This window comes from Varanus komodoensis, unplaced genomic scaffold (assembly GCF_004798865.1).
Source record: "Varanus komodoensis strain SLA01 unplaced genomic scaffold, ASM479886v1 scaffold14_1, whole genome shotgun sequence".
Lineage (NCBI taxonomy): Eukaryota > Metazoa > Chordata > Lepidosauria > Squamata > Varanidae > Varanus > Varanus komodoensis.
Window position 1 is genome coordinate 16,954,855 of NW_025335438.1, and position 24,987 is coordinate 16,979,841.

Consider the following 24,987-nt stretch of genomic DNA (forward strand, 5'->3'; position numbering starts at 1 on the left):
TGCCTAGCTGGGCCGATGAGCCACTTTGGCGAGAGAAGTCTGGTCAGGCCTCCTCCTCCCCTTTCCGCAGCTCCTCGGCGATGACGCGGAACGTCTCACTGCATTGCAGTTTATGCGGTGCCGGTGCGCCGCGCGGCATCCACTCTGCAGATTCCCCGCTTGCGGCTCTCCTTGAACAGCGCAGGGGCCAGCGGAGCCGGCGGCGGGGCCTTTGTCTCGCCCCAGAACAGACCCCCGGACTCCCCGGCGGATCTCCGGGGACAGCGCGTAGGTGCCCAGCTCCCATGGTCGGAAGAGCCCTCTGATGCGGAGCGGAGGTCCGCAGCGGGTGCCAGGTGAGCGCGGGCAGAACCGGAGGGCGGGGCGAGCAGGGAGCTCGGCCGCAATCTTACACAAGGGGGGCGGGAGAAGCGCCCTTCTGCGTGAGGGGGATGGCTGGAGAGGCGGGAGGCGCTTTGGCCAAGCCGAAAGGAAGTCATAGGACCGCGGGGGGCAGGAGGGAGAGACGATGCAAAGTGATGGGGGGGGGGCGGGGGCGGAAGAGACGCCTCTCTGATGCGGATATTGATCCAGGCTGACCTGGGCTTGATCGCTGCGCGACTGACTTCTGAGCAGACATGCCTAAGCCTGTATTTTCAGTGCCTCACGAGACTGGAACTGGACCGTCTGGACCGTTTCTAGAAGGCAGACAGTGTTGGCGTACATTTTCGGAGTGTTATGACGCCGTCTCTGCTGTTCACACTGCATCCAACAACGTGCATCTTCTGTCTCTAGGACCAGCATGAAGAAACTTCTCTTCCCGCTGAATTCGTTCATTTTAAATGGAAGATGTTCGGCATAACGTCGTTTAATTCTTTCGGACAGGAAGATCTGACCTGGCTGATGGACCTACTGAAAAAATGGATGTATCCAAATAACTACCTAGGCAGTTTCTCAGATTACACAACATATGCCTTGTGGCTGTTTGCACCATGCATACTCCTACTTTCACCGGTTTTAGTCATTCTTGGCTTTATTTACCTTTCTAACGGTCTCCTGCATATTTATAAGATAAAAAATATTTTAAAGGGAGATGATCAGAGCAAATCATGGGAAGATGGAAGGAGGGCAGTTTCTTATCTTTGGGATATGTATGGCAGAGCTTGGCACGGTAAGCATAATTCTCTTCCTTTTTCAAGTTGCAAGTGGACAGGTTTGTACTTTAAACAAAAATGTCAAAATTTTGAAAAATTTTATTTAAAGTACCACAGAAATGGATTGTAATACTTAGTATTTATATCATAAATTTAAAGTGACCACAGTGCTTCAAATACATTTTCTTAGTAATCCTGACATCAGCCCTGTAAGGTAGATTACTATTGCCTCACCTATTGTAAGGTGGATACTACTATATTAGGCAGCAATCCATTTACCCAGCAGCAAGCCTCACTGAATGCAGTGAGACCTATTTCGAGGTAGACAGGCATAGGATTGCATGGTTATGCTGCAATCCTTTGCATACTTACCTGGGAGCAAGTTCCACTGAATTCAGCACTACTTGCTTCTGAGTAGCAATGTATAGATTTGTGCTTCCCATAAATTTGTGCCCTTAAGATGTGAACTGGAGAAGGACTTTCTGGCTCGTCATACTCTTACAGTGCAATTTTTTTTAATAAAGATTTTTATTAAAATTTTTAAACTAAAAACTAAAAACATCAATCATCAAATACATTGGACGTACTGGGTCAGCCCCTTATAACATATCTTTTTTAACATTCTATAATCAAATTCAAATCAATTTATAAAAATTTTAAAACATCTTTAAATCTAAGCCAAGTTCTGTTTCTCCAGCCAATCATAAAAAAGGTTCCAAGTTTGATAGAAGTCAGTATCTTCTTTCTCCTTCAGTAATAGAGTCAATCTGTCCATTTCTGCACAGTCCAAAATCTTTTTTAAAATCAGTTCCTCAGTGGATAATTCCTCACTCTTCCAGTATTGAGCAAGTGCAATCCTCACCGCTGTGATTAAATGTAGCATCAAATACATTTCTTGTTTGCTAATATTTTCTGGTATAATGCCCAACAAGAAAATTTCAGGTTTAAAGGCTAAGGGTTTTTGTAGCATTTTCTCAAGCCATTTATGTATTTTAATCCAATACTTTTTCACATATTCACAGGTCCACCACATATGGTAAAAAGTAGCTCATGATTACATTTCCAACATCTGTTTGACATATTTGGAAACATCTTAGCTAATCGACTTGGCGACAAATACCATCTATAAAACATTCTATATAAATTTTCTTTATACGAAGTTGCTAAAGTTACCTTAATGTTTCTCTCCCATAGCTTTTGCCACTTTTCTAATTCAATATTATATCCAAAATTTTGTGCCCATGTTATCATAGTTTCCTTGACCTGTTCCCCTTCCATTTTCCTGCCAAGTAAGAACTCATAAATTCTTTTAATCATTTTCTCATCTGTTTTTAGCATCACTTGATCAAAGGCTATTAGGTCTTTATAAAACCCCCATATTTTACAATCTTTAGCATATCTTGATTGCATCTGCACCTTATACCACCACGAGATATTGAGTCCCTGTTCTTGTATTTCTTGATCTAGTTTCAGGCCTCCATCCTTGTCCAAAATATCATCAAATCTTATGATCCCTTCAAACTTCAATACATTTGGATACACAAAAGCTTCCATAGGTGAAAGCCATCTTGGTAATTTATTATACAATTTTGACTTTAACTTTTCCCACACTGATATTAATGATCTTCTAATAAAGTGACTTAAAAAAGTCCCATGAGACTTAACCTTCTCGTACCACATATAAGCATGCCAACCCATTTGCAAATCATGACCCTCAAGATACAAAATTCTCTTATTTCGCAAAGTTATCCATTCTTTTAGCCAAGTTAAAATAGACGCTTAATAATACAACATCCGATCAGGAAGACCAAAACCCCTGTTCTTTTTGGTTTCTTGAAGCATTTTAAATGTAATCCTTGATTTCTTTTTTCTCCAAATAAATCTTGAAATTTGAAGATTTAAATCCTCAAAATTTTTTTAATCAATTTTTATGGGAATCATTTGGAACAAAAACAAAAGTTTTGGTAGTATGTTCATTTTAACAAGTGCTATTCTTCCCATCAAAGACAATTGTAAATTGGCCCATTTTTCCAGGTCACCTTTAATACCCTTCAATAATTTATCATATTTGTCTAAAGTTGTACATTTAGCTGTAAGATAGATTCCCAAGTATTTAACCCTTTTAACAATCTGCAAGTCCACTTGTCCTTGGAGTCTTTTTTTCTGATCTTGCATAAGATTTTTAACTAAAAGTTTCATTTTTTCTTTATTTATTTTCATCCCCGTAACCTCACCATATTCTTCAATCCGTTGTAAAAATTTAGGGATTGTTACAAAAGGTTCCTCTGTTATGAAGACCAAATCATCTGCGAATGCTTGCAATTTATAATTTTTGTCTCTAAATTTAGTACCCTTAATGTTCTCGTCATCCCTGACATTTCTATCCAAAACCTCTAAAGTCAGAATGAACAATAGGGGTGACAACGGGCATCCTTGCCTTGTACCCTTTTGTATCTCTATAGCCCTTGTAAGTTCTCCATTAATTAAAATCCTGGCCGATAGAAGCTTGATATCGCATTCATGAATTTCCCCCCGAACTCCATTTGAGCCATCTGTTGCTTCATGAATTGCCAATTAACATTATCAAAGGCTTTCTGGGCATCCAAAAACAGCAGAGCCATTGATTTTTCCGTGTGTGTCTCGTAGTATTCTAGGATATCCAAGATTGTTCAGATTGTTCTTCATTTGGCTTTTAGGCAGGAAACCATTTTGGTCTGGGTGAATAAAGTCTATTAAAAACTTCTTCAACCTTTCTGCCAGTATAGAGGCAAAAAATTTATAATCCACATTTAGTAATGATATAGGTCTATAATTTTGAATCTGTGTTAAGTCCACATCTTCTTTCGGTATTAATGTGATATTTGCCTCTGTCCAAGTAGCTGGTATTTTAGCATTTAACAGTGCTTCATTACATATATCTTTAAAAATGTAGCAAAAACTCCCTCAAAAGATTTATAAAATTCAGCTGGTAGCCCATCTGGACCAGGGGTTTTATCGTTCTTTTGTCGCATAATTGCTTCTGTTATTTTCATAGTTGTTACTTCTTGATTCAATAATTTTTGATACTTTTCTGGTAGTTTTGGTAAGTCTCCCTTTTGAATGTATTCTTTAGCCTTCTTGATCCGAATCTCCTCCTCCTGGTATAACCTTGAGAAAAAGTCTTCAGCTATTTTCTTGATTTGTGTATTTTGTACCTGTAGTCATCCTTCTCCGTCTTTCAGTTTCAAAATCAGTCTCTTCTCTCTTTCTTTTTTTACTTTATATGCTAGCCATCTCCCCGGTTTATTAGCATTTTCAAAAAAATTCTGTTTGGCCAATTTCATTTGCTTAGTAATTTCATTTGTATCCAAGAAATTCAATTCATGCTTTAAAGTATTCATTTGGACCCTAAGGTTTCTTTTTGTTGGATCCTCCTGCAGTTCTTGTTCCTGTGTCCTCAATTCTTCTACTAATGTTGTTCACTCTTGCTTTTTCTTTTTATTTATTTTTGCTGAGTAAGTTATTATCAGTCCACTGACATAGGCTTTAGCTGTATCCCAGACATTCTGTAAAGAAGTTTCTTCCGCTTTATTTATTTGAAAGAATATTTGCATTTCTTTGCTTATCTCTTCTGTAAATTTTTTATCTTTTAGTAACGCTTTATCTAAGCTCCATCTGGGTGTCCTTGCAGCTCCTTTCAGTGATATAGATACAGGGTTATGATCTGCCCAAAATTTGTCTCCATTTCAGCTTCTATTAAATCTGGAACTAAGTCTGGAGTTATCCAAACCGTATCAATTCTAGACCATGACCTATGTCTGTTTGAGTAAAAAGAATAATTGGCTGAAGTTGGGTTTTTATGCCTCCCGGCATCTATCAATCTGAATTCTTCAGTCAAGCTGGAACAAGACCTTGAAAGCATCCTCCTACCCTTTTTTCCTTTACTTTCACTCTTGTAATCAATTCCCTTATCCACAATTGCATTAAAATAACCCATTACACATACAGTCTGGTAGTCCACTTGCAAAAGTAATGTATGTAATTTTTGGTAAAAAGTTTCCTGATGGTCATTTGATGCGTATATTGCCACTAAGAGCACCTTTTAAAGTTTAATTGTAATTTCTACCATCAAGATCCTACCATCCTCATCAGCAAGAATATATTTAGAGTCCAATTTTTCTTTAACATATAATGGTAAACCTATTTTCTTTTGCGATGCAGAAGATACAAACAATTTTCCCAGTTTTAAGCATTCCAGAAGTTTAACACGTTTCTTAATATGTGTTTCCTGTAAACAAAGTATATCTAACTTTCGTTTTTGGAGTTGAGCAAAAATCCTTCTTCTCTTAGATGGTCCATTTAGTCCATTAACATTTAAGGAAAACAATTCAATTTTCCCTTCCTTTTTAAGAGCCATATTTAAATAAAATTATCTACTTATTCTTTGTCTTTACTTGTCTTTGTCTACCTTTTTTTCCAAAGTTTGTACTTCTTGTTGTGAATCAACCCTCAGTATTTCACCTTCTTCAGAATGGTACGCTGTTGTTTCCCTTGCTTCGGCACCTTTTTCTCCTTTAGAGACAACAGGATCCTCCTCTTTCAATATGGCTCTGAATTCCTTATAGAACTCTTGTGCTTTAAAAACTGAATCCAATTTATATCTTACAGAGTTCCATGTGAAAAATATTCCTTCTCGTATTAGCCACCTAAAGATAACTTTTTTCTTGATGAGTTTGGTAGTAAGGAATAGATATTTCTTTCGTCCCTCTCTAATCCTCCATGGTATCTGTTTCAGGACCATCACGTCCTGACAATCATCTCTCTTAACACAGGGGTGTCCAAACTTTTTGCAAGGAGGGCCAGATTTGGTGAGGTGAAAATGCGTGGGGGCCGACCATTCAGCCTGTCATTCTTTGAACTATTAACATTAAATGCAAATGAACTATTTTATGAAAGACTAAACAAATAACTTAACTGCACTAATGTGAAGGGTGATACTGAGATCTCGACTGCATTATATAGGCCAGGTCTGGCTCAAAAACAGTGGTTTTGATGCCCAAGATGTCACGCAGGTGAAAGTCACTTAGTCTCGTCCTCACGCGGTTCTTGTTAATGTTCATAACCGAGAATGTCTTCTCGCACAAGTATGTCGAACCAAACAAGCTCAGCATTTTCTTAGCAAATGTTCGAATCTCTTGGAACCTGTCTTTATCCAGCTGGCGGTAAAAGTTGACAAGAGGGAGCTGTTGGTGCCGACTGCGACACTCGGCATCACACTGCAGCTCAATGAGCTCCAGCTCATAGGTGGTTTGGAGCGTCATCAGGGTCCACAGAGAAAGGAGATGAAAAATGCGTGATCTCCTTTTCAATAGCTGCAAAATCCCAAAAGCACTGTTGAAACTCCTCAGCCAGAGATGAGATGTCTGCTTCATACCGCCTTATTTGCGCACTCATATTGTTCTGTGGAAAACTGGTCATTATTTCCTGCAGAGATGGGAAATGTGTGGTATTGGGCTGCATTTGTGACAGGTGCCTTTGGAAAAGTAGCAGCTTGGTCCCAAAGGCTTTGATATGTGAATACAGTTGGCTTACCGCTGCATTTTGCCCCTGAAGGCTCGTGTTCAGCACATTCAGATGTCGTGTTATGTCAACTAAAAATCCAAAATCAGCCAGCCAAACAGGATCAGATAGCTCTGGCATGGGTTGTCCCTTTTTTGCCAAGAATTGTCCGATTTCCTCCCTAAGAGAGTAGAAGCGCTGCAGTGCAGACCCCCGACTGAGCCATCTTACCTCGTTGTGACACACATCTCCATATTCAGCCTGGATGTTGAGTAGAAACTGTTGAAACTGGCGGTGGCACAGGGCTTTGGAGCGAATACAATTAATAACCTTCACCACCGGTTTCATAACATGATCATATTTCAGATGTTTGGCACAGAGAACTTGTTGGTGAATAATACAGTGGAGTTTTATAGCTTTGCCTCCTTCTTCGCTGACTTTGTTACAGACTAGGGTTGATAATCCACTTCGCTCGCCAGCCATGGCAGTTGCGCCATCCATAATAATCCCAGTGACTTTATTCCACGGTAGTTTCATGTCATCTACGGCGGAACAAACAGAAACAAATAAATCTGTTCCTCTTGTTTGGTCCTTAAGGCTCTGGAGGTCAAGTAGCTCTTCACTCATGTTCATGTCATTGTCCACTCCTCTCAAAAAAATCAGTAACTGAGCGGTGTCAGATGCATCCATGCTTTCGTCTCAGGCTAACGAAAAAAAGTCAAACTCCACTCCTTTTGCCTCTAACTATCTCTTAATATCAGATGAAACGTCTTCATTTCTCCATACCGCAGTGTTATGAGCCAGGCAAACATTGGCAAACTCTTGCTTCTTCTCAGGACAAATTTTCTCCACCATTTTCATCATGCAGTCTTTAATAAATTCACCCTCAGTTTGCAGTGCTTGGCAATCAGCGTTGCCACCTCGTAGCTCGCCTTTGTGGCATTTTCATTTGACTCACGGGCTCTTGTGAAAAAGCGCTGCTGTGCCGTTAAAGCAGCTTCCAGTTCCTTCAATTTTTCGCTGCATTCGTTCCCAGTTAGCTTGTTGTAGTTAGCATGTTTCGTCTGGTAGTGCCTCTTGATATTGAATTCCTTGAAAACAGCCACAGTCTCTTGGCAAATTAGGCAGAACAGTTGTTTCGTATTTCAGTGAAAAAATACTCCAGTTTCCACTTGTCCTTCCCAATTTCCCTTGCTGTCAACTTTCCTTTTTTTAGTTACAGTCGCCATTTTAGAAATGGGCACACAAGCCTTGTGTCACAAGGGTCATGCGGTGAGAGTGCTGACTCAAGTCTACTGCCATCTTCTGGTGAAATATAACCACCAGCCTTGAAGGAGCAGGAGGCAGCAGGGGACAGCTGCGGGAACCGCTGTGCAGTGAAGGGAAAAATGCCAGCCGGAGGGGATGAGTGACAGGCTGAGCTGGTGGGGAGAAGAGGCTGCGGGCTGCTCGAAATTGAAAATGGGCTGCAGTTGGCCCCCGGGCTGGACTTTGGACATGCCTGCTTTAACGGCTGCTTCTGTACGGCCTTCAATACATTGTCTCTTATGGACCTTAGAGCAAATTTGACATGAACTTCTCTTGGAAGTTTATTTTTTCTGGTATATGTGGAGTTGACCCTAAAAACAAGGTCAATTCCCATACCCATGACCTCATTTTCGATTTCTAAAAGCTCCGCCAACATGTCAGTTATAAGCTCTTGTAGGTCTTCATTTTTCTCCTCAGGTATATTCTGAAATCTTAGATAATAAGATGCCTTCTCCATCTCTAATGCAGCAGTTGAATCCCATGTTGACTTACTTGTTTGCTTAATTAAGTATATTTCTTCATCTACTGTCTCCAATTTTTCACATACTTGTTGCATTTTTTGTGTATTCTGTTCCGCTTTAAGTCGAACATCAGATAGTTGAGTTGTCACCTCTTTAATAGAACTATCCAATTTATTGAGTCGTTCTTTTTGCTCCTTTGATAAGCTTTCCAGCCGTGTTGACACAGTTGTTAAAGCCGCTTGTATTGCCAAAATCGTCATTTGCAACTCTCTTAAACTTTTTGCAACATCTTCTGTCTTAGGCTGATGAATTGGACTTTGACCAACTGGGGAGGGTGCTGAAGAGGGCTGAGTTTTCCTCATAATGAAAGTTGTTCACCAAAGAAGTTTCAATATACCAAAAAAAAAAAAAAGGAGGGGAGAAAAAATATAAATTGAATAAATCAGTAAAAAAAAGAAGAAAAAAATGGAAATGACTTGCAATAATTCCAATAGCCACCGGGGGGTGGGCAGCAAAAGACTATTTAAAAAAAAGGAAAGAATGTCATCAGTGTCTTCTGGCAGAAGTCCCAGAAGGAATGGAAACTAGCCAAAAATGGCTGCTAGCTTAATTCCCCAATAGATGTTATTTACTTCTTCAAAGGGGACTTTTCCTTCTTCTTTATGCCGAATAATAACAGATATAGTTTTTCCACAAGTAATATTGCAAAAAGAAAGTAAAAATGCTCACCAGAAAGTCATCACAGCAGAGAGAAAAACACCACACAACACAAAAATTATCCTGGCAGATGTCCAGTTAATCTTGGCAGAAGTCCAAGCAATTATCCAAAATGATCCTTCTGCATTTTACTGTTCTATCATTTAATTTCCACAGCAGTCATTCATCTTAATTTTCGCCCTTAGAGAGATTAGAAGAAAAATCTTTTTCTTCGGCTTCGACTCAGATAAAAGTCTTCCTTTCTCCCCTCTTTCAGTCGCCGCTTAAAGACTTCGGGAGAGATTTATTTTTTTCTTTTTTCTGAAGTCAGTTATAAACAAATGCAGCTTTTCCATGGGTAGTATTACAAAAAGAAATAAGAAATAAGAATGCTTACCAGCCGTCCGATGTTTATCTGGCTAAAATAAGCTAATTAATCCATCAGATGTCGAGAACTTTCAGGGGCTAAAAAAAAAAAAAAAAAAACCCCTGTGTTGCCTGGTTGAGAAATGCCTGTATTTCTCCCAGTGGATATGGGATTGCCATCCCGCACCAACTAAAAGAATATCAGGCAATCTATCTTCGCCCTGACAGGGCTTAGATGCGTCTCCCATGACTCACTGCCGAGCAATACCGGCGTGATAACAGAGCTCCGTTAATCACAGCCATCTCGTTCCGATGCCATCTTGAATCTCCTCTTACAGTGCAATTTTGTGGATGCCTACTCAAAAGTCAGCCCCCACTGAGTTCAAGGGGACATGGTCTGTTGTAAATGTCTGAAGGTTTTCAGTCCTAGTCACTGGTACTAGCTCATCATTTCAGATTCTGCTTATTAAAATAACAATGCTAATATTCAGCATTTATGAAACATTTGCCTTATTCTTTTATTATTTCATTTCATATGAATTTACTATGTTTGGAAATGCTCATCCAACTTGGAACATAATTTCTTTGGTGCTAATAATATTTCAGGTTAGTATGACATTTGTCATTCTTGTACAAAGGTGCAACAGTATGTATTGTGCTTACTATGTTTACTCTCAAAATACCTAGTAGTGCATCAGTTTGAAGGCAGTAGTTCTTTATGGTGCCTGGGTAATTGGCCATAGGAACAGGAAACTTGGATATTTTTTCCTGTGATAGCATTATAATTATATAATTACAAACACTCATGGAAATATTTTCCATATTTCCAAATATTTTTCCATGCTGGTAGAATATTTTTAGAAATATTCTGACATCTGGAAATGAGTACTTTCAATAATGCATGCTCATTATTCAAGCCAGAACAGGATGAATGGGATTGCCTGATACTTTTGTAGTTTAGGTGCTTCATGGATGTTGGGTATTAGATAACAGATACAGCATGTTTCAGCATTACACAGGATACACAGTTGAAGTTAGCAGTCCAATACTGCTCTATATTCTGCACGAATAGCAATTGGATTCATAATTTTGAAGAGGAAACTGATCTAAGAACATAAGAAGGGCAATACTGGATCTATTTAGAGGTATCTTTAGTTCAACAGTCAGTTTACAGAGTGGTCAACCAGTTTCCTCTGTTGACCACACAAGTAGGACATGTGAGCAAGAGCACCCTCTGCTCATGTTCCCCAGCAATTGGTGTGCCATCCAATGTTGGTGTGAATTCTATAGTTTAACTATGCACACTGTATGGGAAAAAATCCTTTAACCTCCCAGCAATCAACTCCATGAGATAACCCATGAGTTATCTTTCTTGTATTATCACAGAAGGAGAAAAAACGTTTCCCTATTAGCCTTCCCCACACTATGTACAGTTTTGTACATTTCCCCCCGTTGCATCTTTAAGCTAATGTTATAATCATTTCTCATAGGGAGTTGCTTCAGCCCCTATATTACTTTAGGGTGCAATATTTGAAGGTTCCGATACCCAAGAGCAGGATTAAGCAACTTTTGGCCTACAACTACCATGATCCCTCACCATTGATTATGCTGATAGGAACCACAGCCAAAATATCTAGAAGGCCAAAAATTGCCTGCCTATGCTCTACACAGATCTAGTTTAGCGTGTTTATTTTTCTTGTATTTAGTAAACAAAGCAAAGCAAAAACAACATAAAACAAAAGCCAAAAAAGAATGCCTTATGCTTTTTAAAAAATAACTTAAATACCATAAAAATTTGACCTGAAATATTTGAGGGAAGGGGAAATCAAAGTGTTGTGCCTTGCAAGGAGACTGAGGCACTGCCAGGATACCTTGTACCATGACATTGCTGATCTCCTCCCCTCCCCATCCCTGGAATGCTCACTCAGCTGCTTCTCTGAGTTGGCACTTGTGACTTAAGAGAAACAACCAGTATGCTTCTGGCTGTAAAGTAGGAAGGAGCTTTCTCCAAGCTTGAAGTCCCAAGTCTGACTTTAGAGCACATTTCCATGGACAAAGCAAGGACTCCAAATAATTGAAAACCATTTAGAAATGTTATATAGAAATGTTTCTTAAAATAGTTGTAAAGATTTAAATATAAAACAATGTACTTCCCTTGCATTGTTTAAATTTAAGGGGGGAAAGCAATAAATTGAAAACTTTTGACACAGTAATTCATTTTAATAATCTACAGAAATGTCAATGATGTGGTGACAGCTGCTTTTCTTTTTCAACAGAATTCAACTCTCTTTCATCCCATTGTTGGGGCAATTTCAGGTTTGCTGTCACTACTTGTCATTTCCATTTTATTTCTACGCACATGTATTTCAATGACATATATGTATTCTGTCACATGTGTTAATTTCCTGAAAAACATTACTTATGCCTTTGAGATCACCAGGCTAGCCTAGACTGGCATGCATTAGTTCATTAGCTTTTTTTACTAATGAACTTTTGAAATGGAACAGTGTTCATGGAAAAATAAAATATTTTCACCCCACACTACTCCTATGGATAGTAAAGAGTAAAAGTCTTCACCAGTTTTACAAGGCTCTGTATGATAGAATACAAAATATTTAATACTATTAGAATAGAGAATTAATTCTATCTTGACTCAGTAGCTGTATTTGACACTGTCTACAATTGCTTCTGCTACTTCCTGCTAATCTGAAGGCCATGATTATATTGAAGCAAAACCAAAGATCTTGTGTTCTGTACTTTGAACAGGTTATGAGGTGCATGGGATGGATAAAATACCAGAAGGACCAGGACTTGTCGTATTTTACCATGGAGCTTTCCCTCTAGACTATTACTACTTCGTATCTAGACTTCATTTACAAACAGGCAGATTCTGTCACACAGTGGTTGATTACCATTTTTCCAAAATACCAGGTAAAATGTAATGCACGTGCATGTTTATTGCAAATCTTTAAAGTGCCAATTTTGACTGAGAAATGTACACAAAAACATGTATAAAAGCAAATAAAATCTGTAACTTTTTCACCATAATTAAAATTGCTGTAATACATTACACACTTGGCCTAATAGAGTAACATCTGGGTGTTTTTTGTACTATCAAGGAATGCTTGCTTCTCTTGGACACACATGGACATGTTGACTGGAAATAATTGACCCATGGCAAATTATGGTGTGCTCAGCTGGGCAATTTACGAAGTGTCCAATTATCTCCAGAGTAACCCAGATTTCTCACAATTACTTCTGCTGTGGTTACCTAGGCTTTAGTTTACTTCTGCATTCTGTTCAGTATACCTTGACATTACTGAAGATTAAGCTTTGCCTATGACTTGAGATGGCCTTTTCAAAGCCTCTGACCCTTCTTTGTTCATATATGTCACATCTAGTCTTCCTCTTATATAAATCAGGGGGTCAGAGTTAGTACTTCATAGCAAATCTTTGTACAATTCTATACATGTCTTTTAAAAACATCAGAAGTAAGACTCACAGTGTTTGGTGGGACTTAGTCATGGTTACCAGTGTGTCTACATACATGTCCATTGGTACCCAATATACTTTCTGCTGGTCCTACTTCATATTTTATTTCTTGATATATTTTTATTTTTAGGTAAAGATGAGAAGCAGTATTGATGAGTGAACCCTTCTAAGGTGATCTCAGTTCAATAACCTAAGAGTCAGCATGTATAAAGTCACATTGTACTGTTTGAATTAAGGTGGAAATTAAATGTCATTGTAATCAAGTTTTTTGTTTATAAAAACATTTCAGGAAGCTGTGATAAGTCTAGGAAGCTGTGCATTTTATTTGATACTTGCATTTGGTGTCAAATAAATATGCATTTGAAGGTGACACCTGTTGTAAGTGAACCTCAGTACACAAGTAAGCATCAGAGGAGGGCAGGCCTAGGTACAGAATATACATAGGCATGTTCTGTGTAACACTGCTTCTCTCTCTTACAGGTATAAAGTTGTTTTATAAAGTGCAAGGACTTACACATGATGGAAGAGTGGAATGTGTTGAAATTATGAAAAATGGTTGCTTATTAGGAGTCTTACCAGGTGGAGCCCGAGAAGCACTCTTTAGTGACGAGAATTATGGTCTCTTATGGGGTAACCGCACAGGCTTTGCACATGTGGCCAGAGATGCAAAAGTGGTGAGTGACCATGTGCTGTACATTTAAAGGTTTTGGTGGTGAGCTCTAAGGAAATGTATTTGCAGCAGATTAGTAATAATTCTTTTTATAAGATACATTAAGATTGAACCATGTAGCCAGGTATGAGGAGGGGAAAAATCTAAAGGTTATTTGGCTTTGTTGTACAATGGGAACTCATCTGCTGGACAGCTCCACTTAAAACTGCCCACAGTAGAGATTATGCAATCTTTATGTGGAACAGTAATCAGACGGGCATAAACTAACATTGTGTGAGTGGACATCTGCTTGCACAGTAGAACTTTCTCTTTCGTCCCCCAAAAATCTGCTCCAAAGTGCTCTCTAACTCTGCTGCAGATTTTAAGTGTGGAATGCTAATGCTAACTGTGGTGTGTTGAAAATTGAAGGGTGAGCTTCTGATTTCCTTAAGGATATGCCAGAAGGGAGCAGAGTCTGTAAGATCCCCAGATTCATCTGCATAATGACTGGTTTATTATGACATCTGAATGTAGTGATGTTCCAATTTTTAATGAAATTGGAATATTGATGATGAAAGTAACAGGTTTTATTCATATCCATGCTGGTTTTAACTGAATGGTTTCTGCCATAAAGGAACAATGTACTCTTTGTGCATGGCTTTAACATCCATGATGCAGCATCCTCTTTATTAATGGATGATATTGTGAAAGTAATGCAGGGTCTTTAAACAGAGGAGGTTGGAATACTTTCTTAATTGTTGCTACCTTTTTCCCACCTTTCTTAGCCTGTCATCCCTATATTTACAAAAAATCTACGGGAAGGATACAGAACCCTTGGAAAAATATGTAAGATGGATTCCACATGCATTTTGGCATATGCTTACATACTCATACTAAACAATGATTGCAGTTGGACTGCTGTAAAATTGTGTTTAGACTTTTGGTCCTAGAATATTTGTGTTGTTTCAAACTTCCTGCTTTCATGCATCTTTGTACTATTTCTTCAATGTATCTCTCTGCTTTGGACTTTTACCATGCTGTCATATCCTGGTTTTCTTTTCTCTGTCTATGTTCCCCTGTCTTTTTGCATGAGTCTTCCTTTTCAACATTTTTGAATTTAGGTGTCCAGTTTTGCTTGAACCTTGGCCAGTTGATGCAAATTTACTTGGGCTGCAGCCTAGCACACCTTTGCCCACTGAAATCAACTTAAACATGTATGCACTGTGTATTAGATTGAGGTCCTGGTATTTATTGTGCATGACAATCTGGACATATGGTTTTGCACAATTATGTGTCAACTGCATGGCCTCTGTTCATTTAACATCCAAGTGTCTCATTCATGAGCCTGTCCAGCAACACAATGTATAAAAACATGAGCATATTTTACATTTTACACTCAGGGCCATTCAAGTGGCTATATGAACGTACCAGATGGCCGATTGTTCCTGTATATGGAGGATTCCCAGTCAAATTTTGCTCATATGTAGGAGATCCTATTCCTCATGATCCAAATATAACAGCTGAAGAACTAGCTGAAAAGGCAAGCTTGGTGTACTTTTGAAACCTATATTCTAAATTATAGTGCTTGTGTGCAATATACTACTTTTAATAAGAGGATGAACAAAGTTCTATTCTCTCTTGCTCCTGTTTTTGGGTGATAAAACTTTACTTGAGATGACCTGTCATGTTTGAATTGCTTGTGCAGAGCTGCAATGCTATTTAAATTCCTATGTACACATGCTGAGAGCTCACAGTCAAGTCTTAGTGGAAAGGAAATATAGGGAGTCCTTGCTTGGAGACAAATACAACTGAAGTGGAGAGAGGCATGTTTGGGGTTATTAATTCAACTTGATAAATGAGGCCAGAAAATATACCATTTTACAAAATAGCTTTGCTTACCTAATGCTGATGGCACATGAATTGAGTGCTCCCTTCTCCTTTCTGCCATCCTGTTTGATTTCTAAGCTGGTTGCATTGTTCACTTCCAGCAACGAAATGCAAAGGGCCAGTGGTAAAACCACTGATCTCTTTGCCACGAGCCCACAATGTTTGGAGCTAGGTCTGGGGGAGGTGAAGCCCCATCCTGTGTGATGCTTAGAAGCCAAACAGAAGCACAGAACAGCCCATACCAGCTACAAGCAGGTCACTGCATTTCCCTGCTGGACATGGTTGGGTGGCATACAAATGTTTTGAATGAATGAATGAATGAATGAATGAATAAATGTCATGAAACATTTCCTTGTCTGTGTAGCATCAAAATGTACCAGAGCAGCAGCGAATAAAAGAGCATAAGCAGAGCCTTGCTGGGTCAGACCAGCTATGTGAAAAATGCCCCTTTTTTCCTTGCTGAGGCTTTGGCCTGGTACTCCTTTGGTACAGAAATATGGTAGGCTGAGAGTGGAAGGAAGGAACTTGCCTTCTGGATCCCTGAGCTGACATGAAAACCCTGGCTGCCCTGTATGGAAGTGTAGAGGGCTTTGGAAGGAGGGAAGAAGCTCTCCCCTGTCTTGGTGGCTTGCCCAGTTGCTTTCTGTGTTGTGTCAAAAAGAAGGAGCATCCCCTTTGCCTAACCTACAATGCAAGAGCCAAGTGTCCATTGCCAACCCACCTGCTCACCTGAGTGGTCATCGTATATCACACTGACTTCTTCATGCAGCAAGATTTATCCTTCAGTCCTATACCCACTTTCCATCTGAGTAAACTTGTATGGGTTTGTACTGTCTGCTAAGCTGGGCAAATGTTTGCAGCTCAAAGCGGTACCTTGTCCCTTGTAAGTGAGACTGAACTCTTCATTCAGCTTGCCATGCCTCTGATGCTGCAGTTCACCAAAAAGAGGCGTGAGGGCACCACTGCAAAACTCTTTGAATCACAAAGGCCTGCTGCTGCCCCCTTCTGGTGATAGCCATCTTGTGGAACAGCAATTACAGCTTAAAAGCAGTGGTGGTGATGGTGGTGGGGATATTACATTTCTGTAGTGCCCAATAGCCAAAGTTATCAGATAGTAAAGAAAAATAGTGACAGTAAGTCAATTCTAAGCTGTTGTAGCTTCTTTTGATCCTAAATATGTCTATTCTAAGTCAGTGTAGCAGTTTGCTGCCAACTTGGATGGCCAAGTGCAATTTCTTTGCCCTCCCCCCCACCACACCCATTTGTCCTGAAAGAATAAACATACATAGGGACAACTGTGGATGCCAGGACATCACACTGGAAGACAGTGGCAGCCACATGTGGCCCATGGGAGGTGTGTTACTCACCCTGGCATAGAGGTAAGCGGTGAGCTGTCATTTTGTACCATCTCCATGAGCCTGCTGAGAATCTTGTATGTTCCTGTATCAGTGCAGTGGCTCATAGAATGAGGCAATACCTTGGTTAGCTTTTTAAGAAGTGATTAAGATGAAATGAAAAGGGACTATGTGGGGGGGGTATAGTTGCCAAATGAGCAATTCAAATTACTTCAATATTTGCTTCAGCCCCAGTTCCAAACTTCTGGTGATATTGAAAATGTCTAATACAAATGTTGCTCAGATACCCTGCTGGGGCAATGCAAACGGTTTATAAAAATATTCTTTTCTGTTTTGTTGTTCTCTTTTTCAGATAAAGACTGCAATAAAAGAGCTCAGAGATAAACACCAAAAAATACCAGGAAGCATACAAAGAGCTCTATTGGAACGGTTTCATAAATATCCAAAGGACAATTAATGGGATACCTCTTTACAAAATTAGGCAGTTTTCCTCTAAAACTTCAGTGGTTGTTTTTGTTTTAGTTTGCTTTTGAGAAATCATCACTCAATAGGTTACAAATTCAGCACACCTATATCAAAGCCATAGATGGAGTACCCTTCACTTGTTTATCTCAGCAAGTTTGGATGTGTGGGGCTACAACTCTTCTGCAGGCTAGTTGAAGAAGAACCTGTATTTGCTGATTTGGACTTTTTCAGACAAATCATATCCAGAGATGACCAGCTTTTTTTCATGTGTTCACAGCATTTTAATAGCTTTGACAAATTTAGTATCTTGAAATTTTTGCTTGAATCCCTAATTCTCTGACAACTCCAGAGTAAGTGATGTTAATAATGTGCAACCTTTTAAAAAAGTTTTATATAATGATGATCTAATTAGAAAGCTCTTGTAGTGAACCTCCTAATCATTCCTATTCCAAGGCAGAAACAAAAATGTTACCAAACTCTTTACAAAGAACTACATCCCATCTGTCTGAAATATATAAAGTTGACACAGTAATTTCAGGATTAATTATACTGTTCTGTCTTAATTAGAACTGTTCTGTAGTTATGATTCTTCGTTCCATAACTAATGGTCTTTTGTTTATGTCAATTTTCCTCTGGTGATAAGCAATATTGCTCATGTGTGGTATTGTAGGAATGGCATCTTTCATTCCTGAGTAAAGTGCTCAAGAGAATTGTTGCTGGCCAACCAGGCACTGTTGGATATAACTGATTTTCTAGATCAAATGCAGTCAGAGATGAAGGCTGACTTAACCCTGAAGTTCAGGGTCTTGAAGTGAGGACTTTTGATGGGAGAAAGATGGCTGTGTGTGCATTTTATTCTTCTTGATTTCCCTGAAGCTTTCAGTAGCAGTGAGCATGGTTGTCTTCTGGAGAGGTTGTCCAAATCAGAGATGGCCAGTTCTTTTAGTTATGCTTATACCTGGATGGCAAATCTTGAAGCTGGCATTGAGAAATCTGTACTCAGTTCCATGGCGTTTATGTTCCAGTTTCCCTTTGCTTTATTCCCCCAAGGTGTTTTAGACTGGGCTCTTTTTATCCAAATAATCATCTCTTTCCACATGAGCACATCCATTCCATGAAGTTATCATATAAGGGTATTCCTGAAGTGCTGCTCCCCATGAGAGAAAGAGCCTCTAGGAGTGGCTCTTTGATGTGTAATGTCCTCCTCAGAGAGGCCTGGCTGGTGTCTAATGTATTTTTAGCCTCAAGCAAGCATCTTTTTGATTTCCCAGACATACTGTTATGCTTCTGTTATGGTTCTATACTGTTTTAGCTTTATGGACTTTATTCCTTTGCCTTCACATTTAAATTCTTTTAAGTGTTTATTTTTATGTATGATAAGCTGATTTATGATTTTTTAAAATAGAATTGTATTGGTTGTATTTTGTTGTTATTGGGGTTTTGTTTGTTTTAATTCCTATAAGATATGTATTCTATACTATGCATTTTTACATTTTTTGTGTTTTAATTCCTGTAAACTATCCAGAGAACTTCAGTTACTGGGCAGCATATATATTATATGTGTACATGAATAAAATAAATTCAGCTGGTGGATATTCAGTTTGTGCAATCATGTTCCAGCCAAACCGGATCTAAATCTGCTGTCCTAGACATACTTACATACCCATACCTTAATGTACATTAAAAAAACCTTGGTGGCTATGCCTATTTGTATATCTTATTATGGTGTCTGTTCCACTGTACAACAGCTCTTACCACTGATACTCTCCTACATTTTAGTGGCTTCCCTGCAATTTCCAACTATTGGTCCTAATCCTGATCTGCAGAGCAACAGAGAACTCAGCACTGTTTCATCTTCTGCATGACAACCCTTAAGATAATCAAGGGTTCTATTGTGTCTCCATTTTAAACTTTGTACTAGGCAAACAGTGCCCAATTCTTTAAGCTTTTCCTCATCTCCTCCACTTTCCATTTTGTCAATAATTACATTAAAGTATGTGTTTTTAATGCAAGACCAGTAAACTGGTAAATGACACCGGGAATTGGGTATCTCTGGTAATTTCTTCTTTCTGGTGAAGTAATCACCTTACTTCAGCATAATGCAGGCTACTGTAACAGCTCTCCCAGATCAGTCTTCACCTGCTCATGCTGAAAACACCCACACAGAGTGCTGGCAAGGAGCCAAGTCTGATTAACAAGTTAATATTGAGGGTGGCTTGCTTCTGGCTGAAGCTGATGTGGGAGAATCAGCTGTGGAAGGAATTGCACCATAGCAATTGGAGGAAGGCAAAAGCACAGACAAGATATGAGTGGGAACATGCTATTATACTTTATTTCCACCCAATAGCAAAAGTGCTCTGGGCAGTTTACTGCAACCCATAAAAACAATAGAATTATACCATAAAGTCATTTCAAAATACAAAAAATAAAGAACAAAATTTTAAACTATAAAATAGGATGGGTTATTCCGTCAATCCCTTGAATATCCATGTATATTTTAAAGGTCTCAGCATAAAGGGCCATCTTAACCTGGTGCTGAAAAAATTGAAAAGGCTGGTGCCTGTTGGGCCTTACTGGGGAAGTCAGAGAGCCAATGTGGTGTAGCGGTTAAGAGCATGGGACTGGGACTCTGACGATCTGGATTCTAGTCCCTGCTCAGCCATGAAGCCAACTGGGTGACTTTGGGCCAGTCACAGACTCTCAGCCCAACCTACCTCACAGGGTTGTTGTTGTGGGGATAAGATGGAGGAGCTGTAAGCTGCCTTGAGCCCTTTGTAGGAAAAAGGCAGGATATGAATCGAAAAATAAATAAATAAATTCCAAAGACTGGAAGCCAGAACTGAGAAAGTCATTCCCCTTGTTGCTGCCCTTTGAACCTCCCCTGGAGTTGGCACTTGGAAGAAAGTCCCATGTATTGAGTGTACTGACCAAGTAGATGGCGGCTGGGAGAGGTACTCCATCAAGTATTGTGAGGTTAAAATCATCCCACTTGTGGATTTCCCACAGGCAGCTCATTGGCACTGTGGTGTTTTCAGTAGCTCCAATATGTTTACAGCTACTACAGGTGGTAGGTTTGTACAACAAATGTGTTTAATAAGTCTCGATTAAATACATGAAATAGAAGCTAAAAGAAAATATGTTCTGTTTACAATATTACTTACTGTGCCTGGACTAAATCACATGCATTACATGTGTGTGTTGAGCTTGCAAAAACAGGAAAAGATAGGAGGGAGAAGAACTTTCATTTTCAAGGGTAATGCACCAAATTACATTCTAATTTTGAAACTTAAGAAATCTTGGTCCTTCACTTCTTTCACTTAAATGCTTGGTATTTTTTTGTCAGATTTGTTTACATCATGTTTGTGTTTCACTGCTCCTTGCTTTCCTGTGAGCAGGTCCTTGCCTATGAAGTGCCAGCACTAGAATTTCAAATATACTGATATGTGTCAAATATGACGTTAATAGAACTGGTCTCCTGTAAGAGTCTATGTGGTACTAGCAAGTATAACAACGTACTTGGTGACCACCTACTGAACATCTATGCACATGCTAAAACAGTTCAGCATTATAATCAAGTGTAACTACCACTATTCATTGTCTTTTCCAAACAACTGGGATTTTTGCCCATTTTTTCTTGTAAGAAATTTTATTAAGATTTTAAAACTAATTCTACAAACATCAGTCGTCGCACACACCGGATTTACTGGGTCAACCCCCTACTACATATCTTTTAACATTCTATGATCATACTAAAATCCATTTATAATAACTTGAAAACAACTTTAGATCAGAACCAAGTCCCATTTGTCCAGCCAAAAAAAAAAAAGTAATTCCAGATTTGATAGAAGTCACTATCTTCCTCTTCTTCATCAGTGAAATCAGTCTCATCATTTCTTGCAAAATCCTGTTTCTCTTGACCAATGTCAAAGGGAAGCATCTCCAAGTTAAATAAGATTGCAGTATCTTCTTTCTTCTTCAGTGATAAGTTCGATCTAAACATTTCTGGACAATTCAAGATCTTTTCAATTTTCTAATAATAAATAACTTCCTCACTACCACAGTTATAAGTAACATCAAAAATATCCATTTAACATCTCTACAATTAACTACTCTACTTGGTGATAACTAATACTTATATCTTTTAAAACAATTTTCTTTAAGCTAAATTACTAATGTTTCATCTAACTTAAACACCATTTAATCAAATATGGTTAACTCCATATAAAAACCCAGCTGTTTACAGTCTTTAACATATATCACCAACAGCAATAGCTTAACCTTCCCATATCACATAAAGACTTGCCAACCCATTTAAATCATTGCTTTTTAAAATAAGTTCTCTTATTTTCAGTTACAGATACAGTCAGAAATATCCATTTAACAATAATACCTTTTAGACAGAATTTCATTAAGCTAAGTTACTAATGTTTCACTAGCAATAATAGCCTAGCCTTCCTACGTCACATGTGAGCATGCCAACCTATATGAATCACCCCTTTTTGGAATAAAAAGAAAGAAAGTTCCCTTATCTTCCCTTTGCACCTCTGCCATATTTATTTTTTCTTTTTCTTTATCCCTCTACCAGACCTTTCTGTTTTTTTTTTTCCCCCCATTAAAACATTGTAATATCTGTAATGGAGTCTTCAGTTGCAGCCACATAAACAAAACCTCTCTTAAGTGATTAGCTAATTTCTCCTTCTCTAACATAACACGCAGATCCCATGAAAACTTGCTTATTAAATTCACTGAGTGTGTTAAACCATGTCCAATTCTTCCTTTCTTGTTTACATTAAGATGTTGTGGTGTCAGCAATAAATAATGTGTCTTGAGTTGTAACCAAGCTATTTTCTCTTTCTCCAGCATAACACGCAGATCCCATGAAGGCTTACTTATTGAGTTCACTAGTTGTGTTAATTTTCCCATTACGCTTGTTGTCTTTCCAGTTTCAGATTTTCCTTCTGCTTGCTGGACATTTTGCATATTCTGTTCAGGTACAAATCGCTTGCCCAAAGCATGATTAACAGAAGTGTCTAATTTATCAAAGCGGCTTTTTTGTTCAATGAAAAAACCATCAAGTTGCTCTAAAACAATCTTCTGTTTTATTATCGCCTGCTGAGATAGTTGCACAGCTGTTAAAGAAGTCTGTATTGCCAAGAGTGTCTTCTGTATTTCTTCCATAGTAGCAGTAATTACCAAGGTTTGGCAGGTGTCCAGAGGTCCCAGGAAGAAAGAGAAATATGGCCGTTAGCTCTTGGCAGTAGTCCAACATAGACGAATACAAGAAGAATCCTTCTATCATTCAATTCCACAGTAAATAATTTATTTTGATTTTTTGCCCTTGGAGAGATTAAGGAAGATAAATCTTTTCCTTACTTACAAAGAGCTCTGTCTCTCTCTTCTTATGTAATTCGCCGCTTTTCAACTCGGGGGGGGGGGGAGATTCCTTTCCTCCTCCATCCGAAGGGCTTTTTCTTTTTCCTTTGTATCAATTAGCAAGGAATGCAGCTTATTCCACAGGCATCATTACAAAAAAAGAAAAATAATTCCCAATAAATCCGATGTGCTTATAGTAGCTAAAACTAAACTAAAAAAACCCGATATGTCAAGAGCTTGTAGAGGGCTTCCTCCCTCCTGTGCTACCTGGCTGAGAAAGGCTTGATTTCCTCCCAGTGAATGTGGAATTGCCATTCCACATCATCTAGGAGATTCGCCAAGCAATCTATCTTAGCCCCGACAGGGCTTAGATTGAGCCCCCACGGCCCACCACTGGGCAGTTACCAGCGTGATAACGGAGGTTCGTTAATCACGTCTGTATTGCTCCGATGCCATACCGGAAGTGCCCATTTTTTCTGAAAGAAACAGTTAAGGTACTGAAGCCATGTCAGGAATATAGAACTTCTAACAAAAGGTGGACTTTCATACAATGAATTTTTTTCATAATTTTACAGAGTAGTTCACAGCTCCCAAAGTGACTTAGCAAGAGTTTTCCAGGGCAGAAAAGGATCTAATAAGTAGAACTTCCGGTATGGCATCAGGACGGGACGGCTGTGATTATCGGAGCTCCCATTATCACACCAGTATTTGTTCAGCAGTGAGCTGAGCCGTGGGAGGCTCATCTAAGCCCTGTCAGGCCGAAGATAGATTGCCTGGGGACTCTTCTGGTCGGTGTGGGGCAGCAACTCCACATCCACTGGGAGAAATTAAGGCATTTCTCAACTGGGCAATACAGGGGAGAATTTAGCTCCCTCATGTCCTCGACATCCGGAAAAATAGCTTAGGAATATTAGCTAGAAATCCATCGGACCTATTGGAGTAAGCATCTTTATTCTTTATTTTCCCCCCCGCAATACTACCCATGGAAAAGCTGCATCTGTCGCTAATTGACATAAAAAAGAAAAGCCCTTCGGATGGAGGGAGGAATTCCCCCCCCCATGGAGTTTTAAGCGGCGACTGAATGGGAGAGAGAGATTGAGGTTTGTGCAAGTTGGAGCTGAAGAAAAGGTTTTTTCCTCTAATCTCTCCAAGGGCGAAGAATCAAAATAAATAATTACTGTGGAATTGAGTGATAAAAGGATAAAACTTAGAGCAACCATTTTGGATATCTCTTTTTTGTCTGTTTGGACTCTTGCCAAGACCAAGTGGACATTTGCCAAGATAACTTTCACATTGAGTGGTGTTTTCCTCTCTACTGTGACAATTTTTTAAGAATCAGAATAAATAATTACTGTGGTATAACGTGATAGAAGATAAAGCTTACCCCTGACCACTTTTTTTTTCTTTTCTTTGGACTTTTCCCAAAGTAATTGGATCTCTGCCAAAGCAATCCTTATAATGAACTGCATCATTTTTATTGCTAAAGATGGAAGAATTACAGAAGACGTTTCTGGCAATGCAGACATTCTTAACAGCTCTGCAAATATCCCAGGAGAAGATATTAATACAACAAGAGAACATCTTAATTGAACAAAAAGAACATTTTGACAAATTGGAGAATTCTATTAGCGAGATTTTGGGCACACAAATTAAATTTGAACAGAATATACGAAAAACGTAACAAGCAGATGGAAAATTTGAAACAGTGGATAAAGAAATACAATTAGTAAAGCCAATAGGTAAGCTATCATGGGACATGTTTGTTATGTTGGAGAGGGAGAAGATAGCTAAGTACTCCAGAGAGACTATGTTTACGTGGCTATCAACAGAAGGAATACGGTTTACTGGGAACGTTACAAGATACAAAGTGGACTCGATTTTTAAGGCACAAGTGCTGTATGAAAGACTTAGAGCTATGTTCAAAGAGAAAAAACATTGAAAATGTATATTGATCTACTACAGGCACTACAGCGATTCAAAACAAATGAAGAAAGATGGGGTAGAGATGTAAAGAAGAAATAAGAACTTTTTATCTTGAACAGGACTGATTTAAAAGGGTTGGCATGCTTATAGGTGATAAAGAAAGGCAAAGTTACATGATTCTTTTGTTCTTAAGTTACTATACTAGAAAATTATTATTGTTGGTGTAGGAAAAGCTGTACTAAGATGATTTTCTTTCTTTCTTTCCTTCTTTCTTTTCTTTTTTCTTTTTCTTCATTTCTCTCTTCTTTTCTACCTATGGAAGCTTCTTTGTATTTAAATGC

The 24,987-nt window shown here is 38.8% G+C and overlaps 2 protein-coding genes across 4 annotated transcripts in view; both read left to right on the forward strand.

Annotated features, from left to right (window-relative positions):
* Nucleotides 1-797: 797 nt before the first annotated feature.
* Nucleotides 798-18,943, forward strand: LOC123020558 (transmembrane protein 68-like). 3 transcript variants are annotated; one of them, XM_044424432.1, is made up of 7 exons: nucleotides 1,092-1,150; nucleotides 11,779-11,818; nucleotides 12,269-12,433; nucleotides 13,475-13,668; nucleotides 14,429-14,489; nucleotides 15,044-15,183; nucleotides 17,238-18,943. In XM_044424432.1, the coding sequence occupies exons 1-7, from the start codon at nucleotides 1,097-1,099 to the stop codon at nucleotides 17,340-17,342; spliced, it is 759 nt and encodes a 252-aa protein (XP_044280367.1). In that variant the 5' UTR covers nucleotides 1,092-1,096; the 3' UTR covers nucleotides 17,343-18,943. The 3 variants fall into 3 exon arrangements, with proteins under 3 accessions (XP_044280365.1, XP_044280366.1, XP_044280367.1); XM_044424430.1 differs by lacking the exon at nucleotides 11,779-11,818 and having other exon boundaries at nucleotides 798-1,150; XM_044424431.1 differs by lacking the exons at nucleotides 11,779-11,818; nucleotides 14,429-14,489; nucleotides 15,044-15,183 and having other exon boundaries at nucleotides 798-1,150.
* A 4,432-nt stretch (nucleotides 18,944-23,375) lies between these two features.
* The window catches only part of LOC123020522 (transmembrane protein 68-like), a 16,187-nt gene continuing 14,575 nt past the window's right edge, over nucleotides 23,376-24,987 (forward strand). Inside the window, exon 1 of the mRNA XM_044424350.1 lies at nucleotides 23,376-23,427. Within this exon, the coding sequence (XP_044280285.1) occupies nucleotides 23,376-23,427 (52 nt within the window). The remainder of the gene's footprint in view (nucleotides 23,428-24,987) is intronic.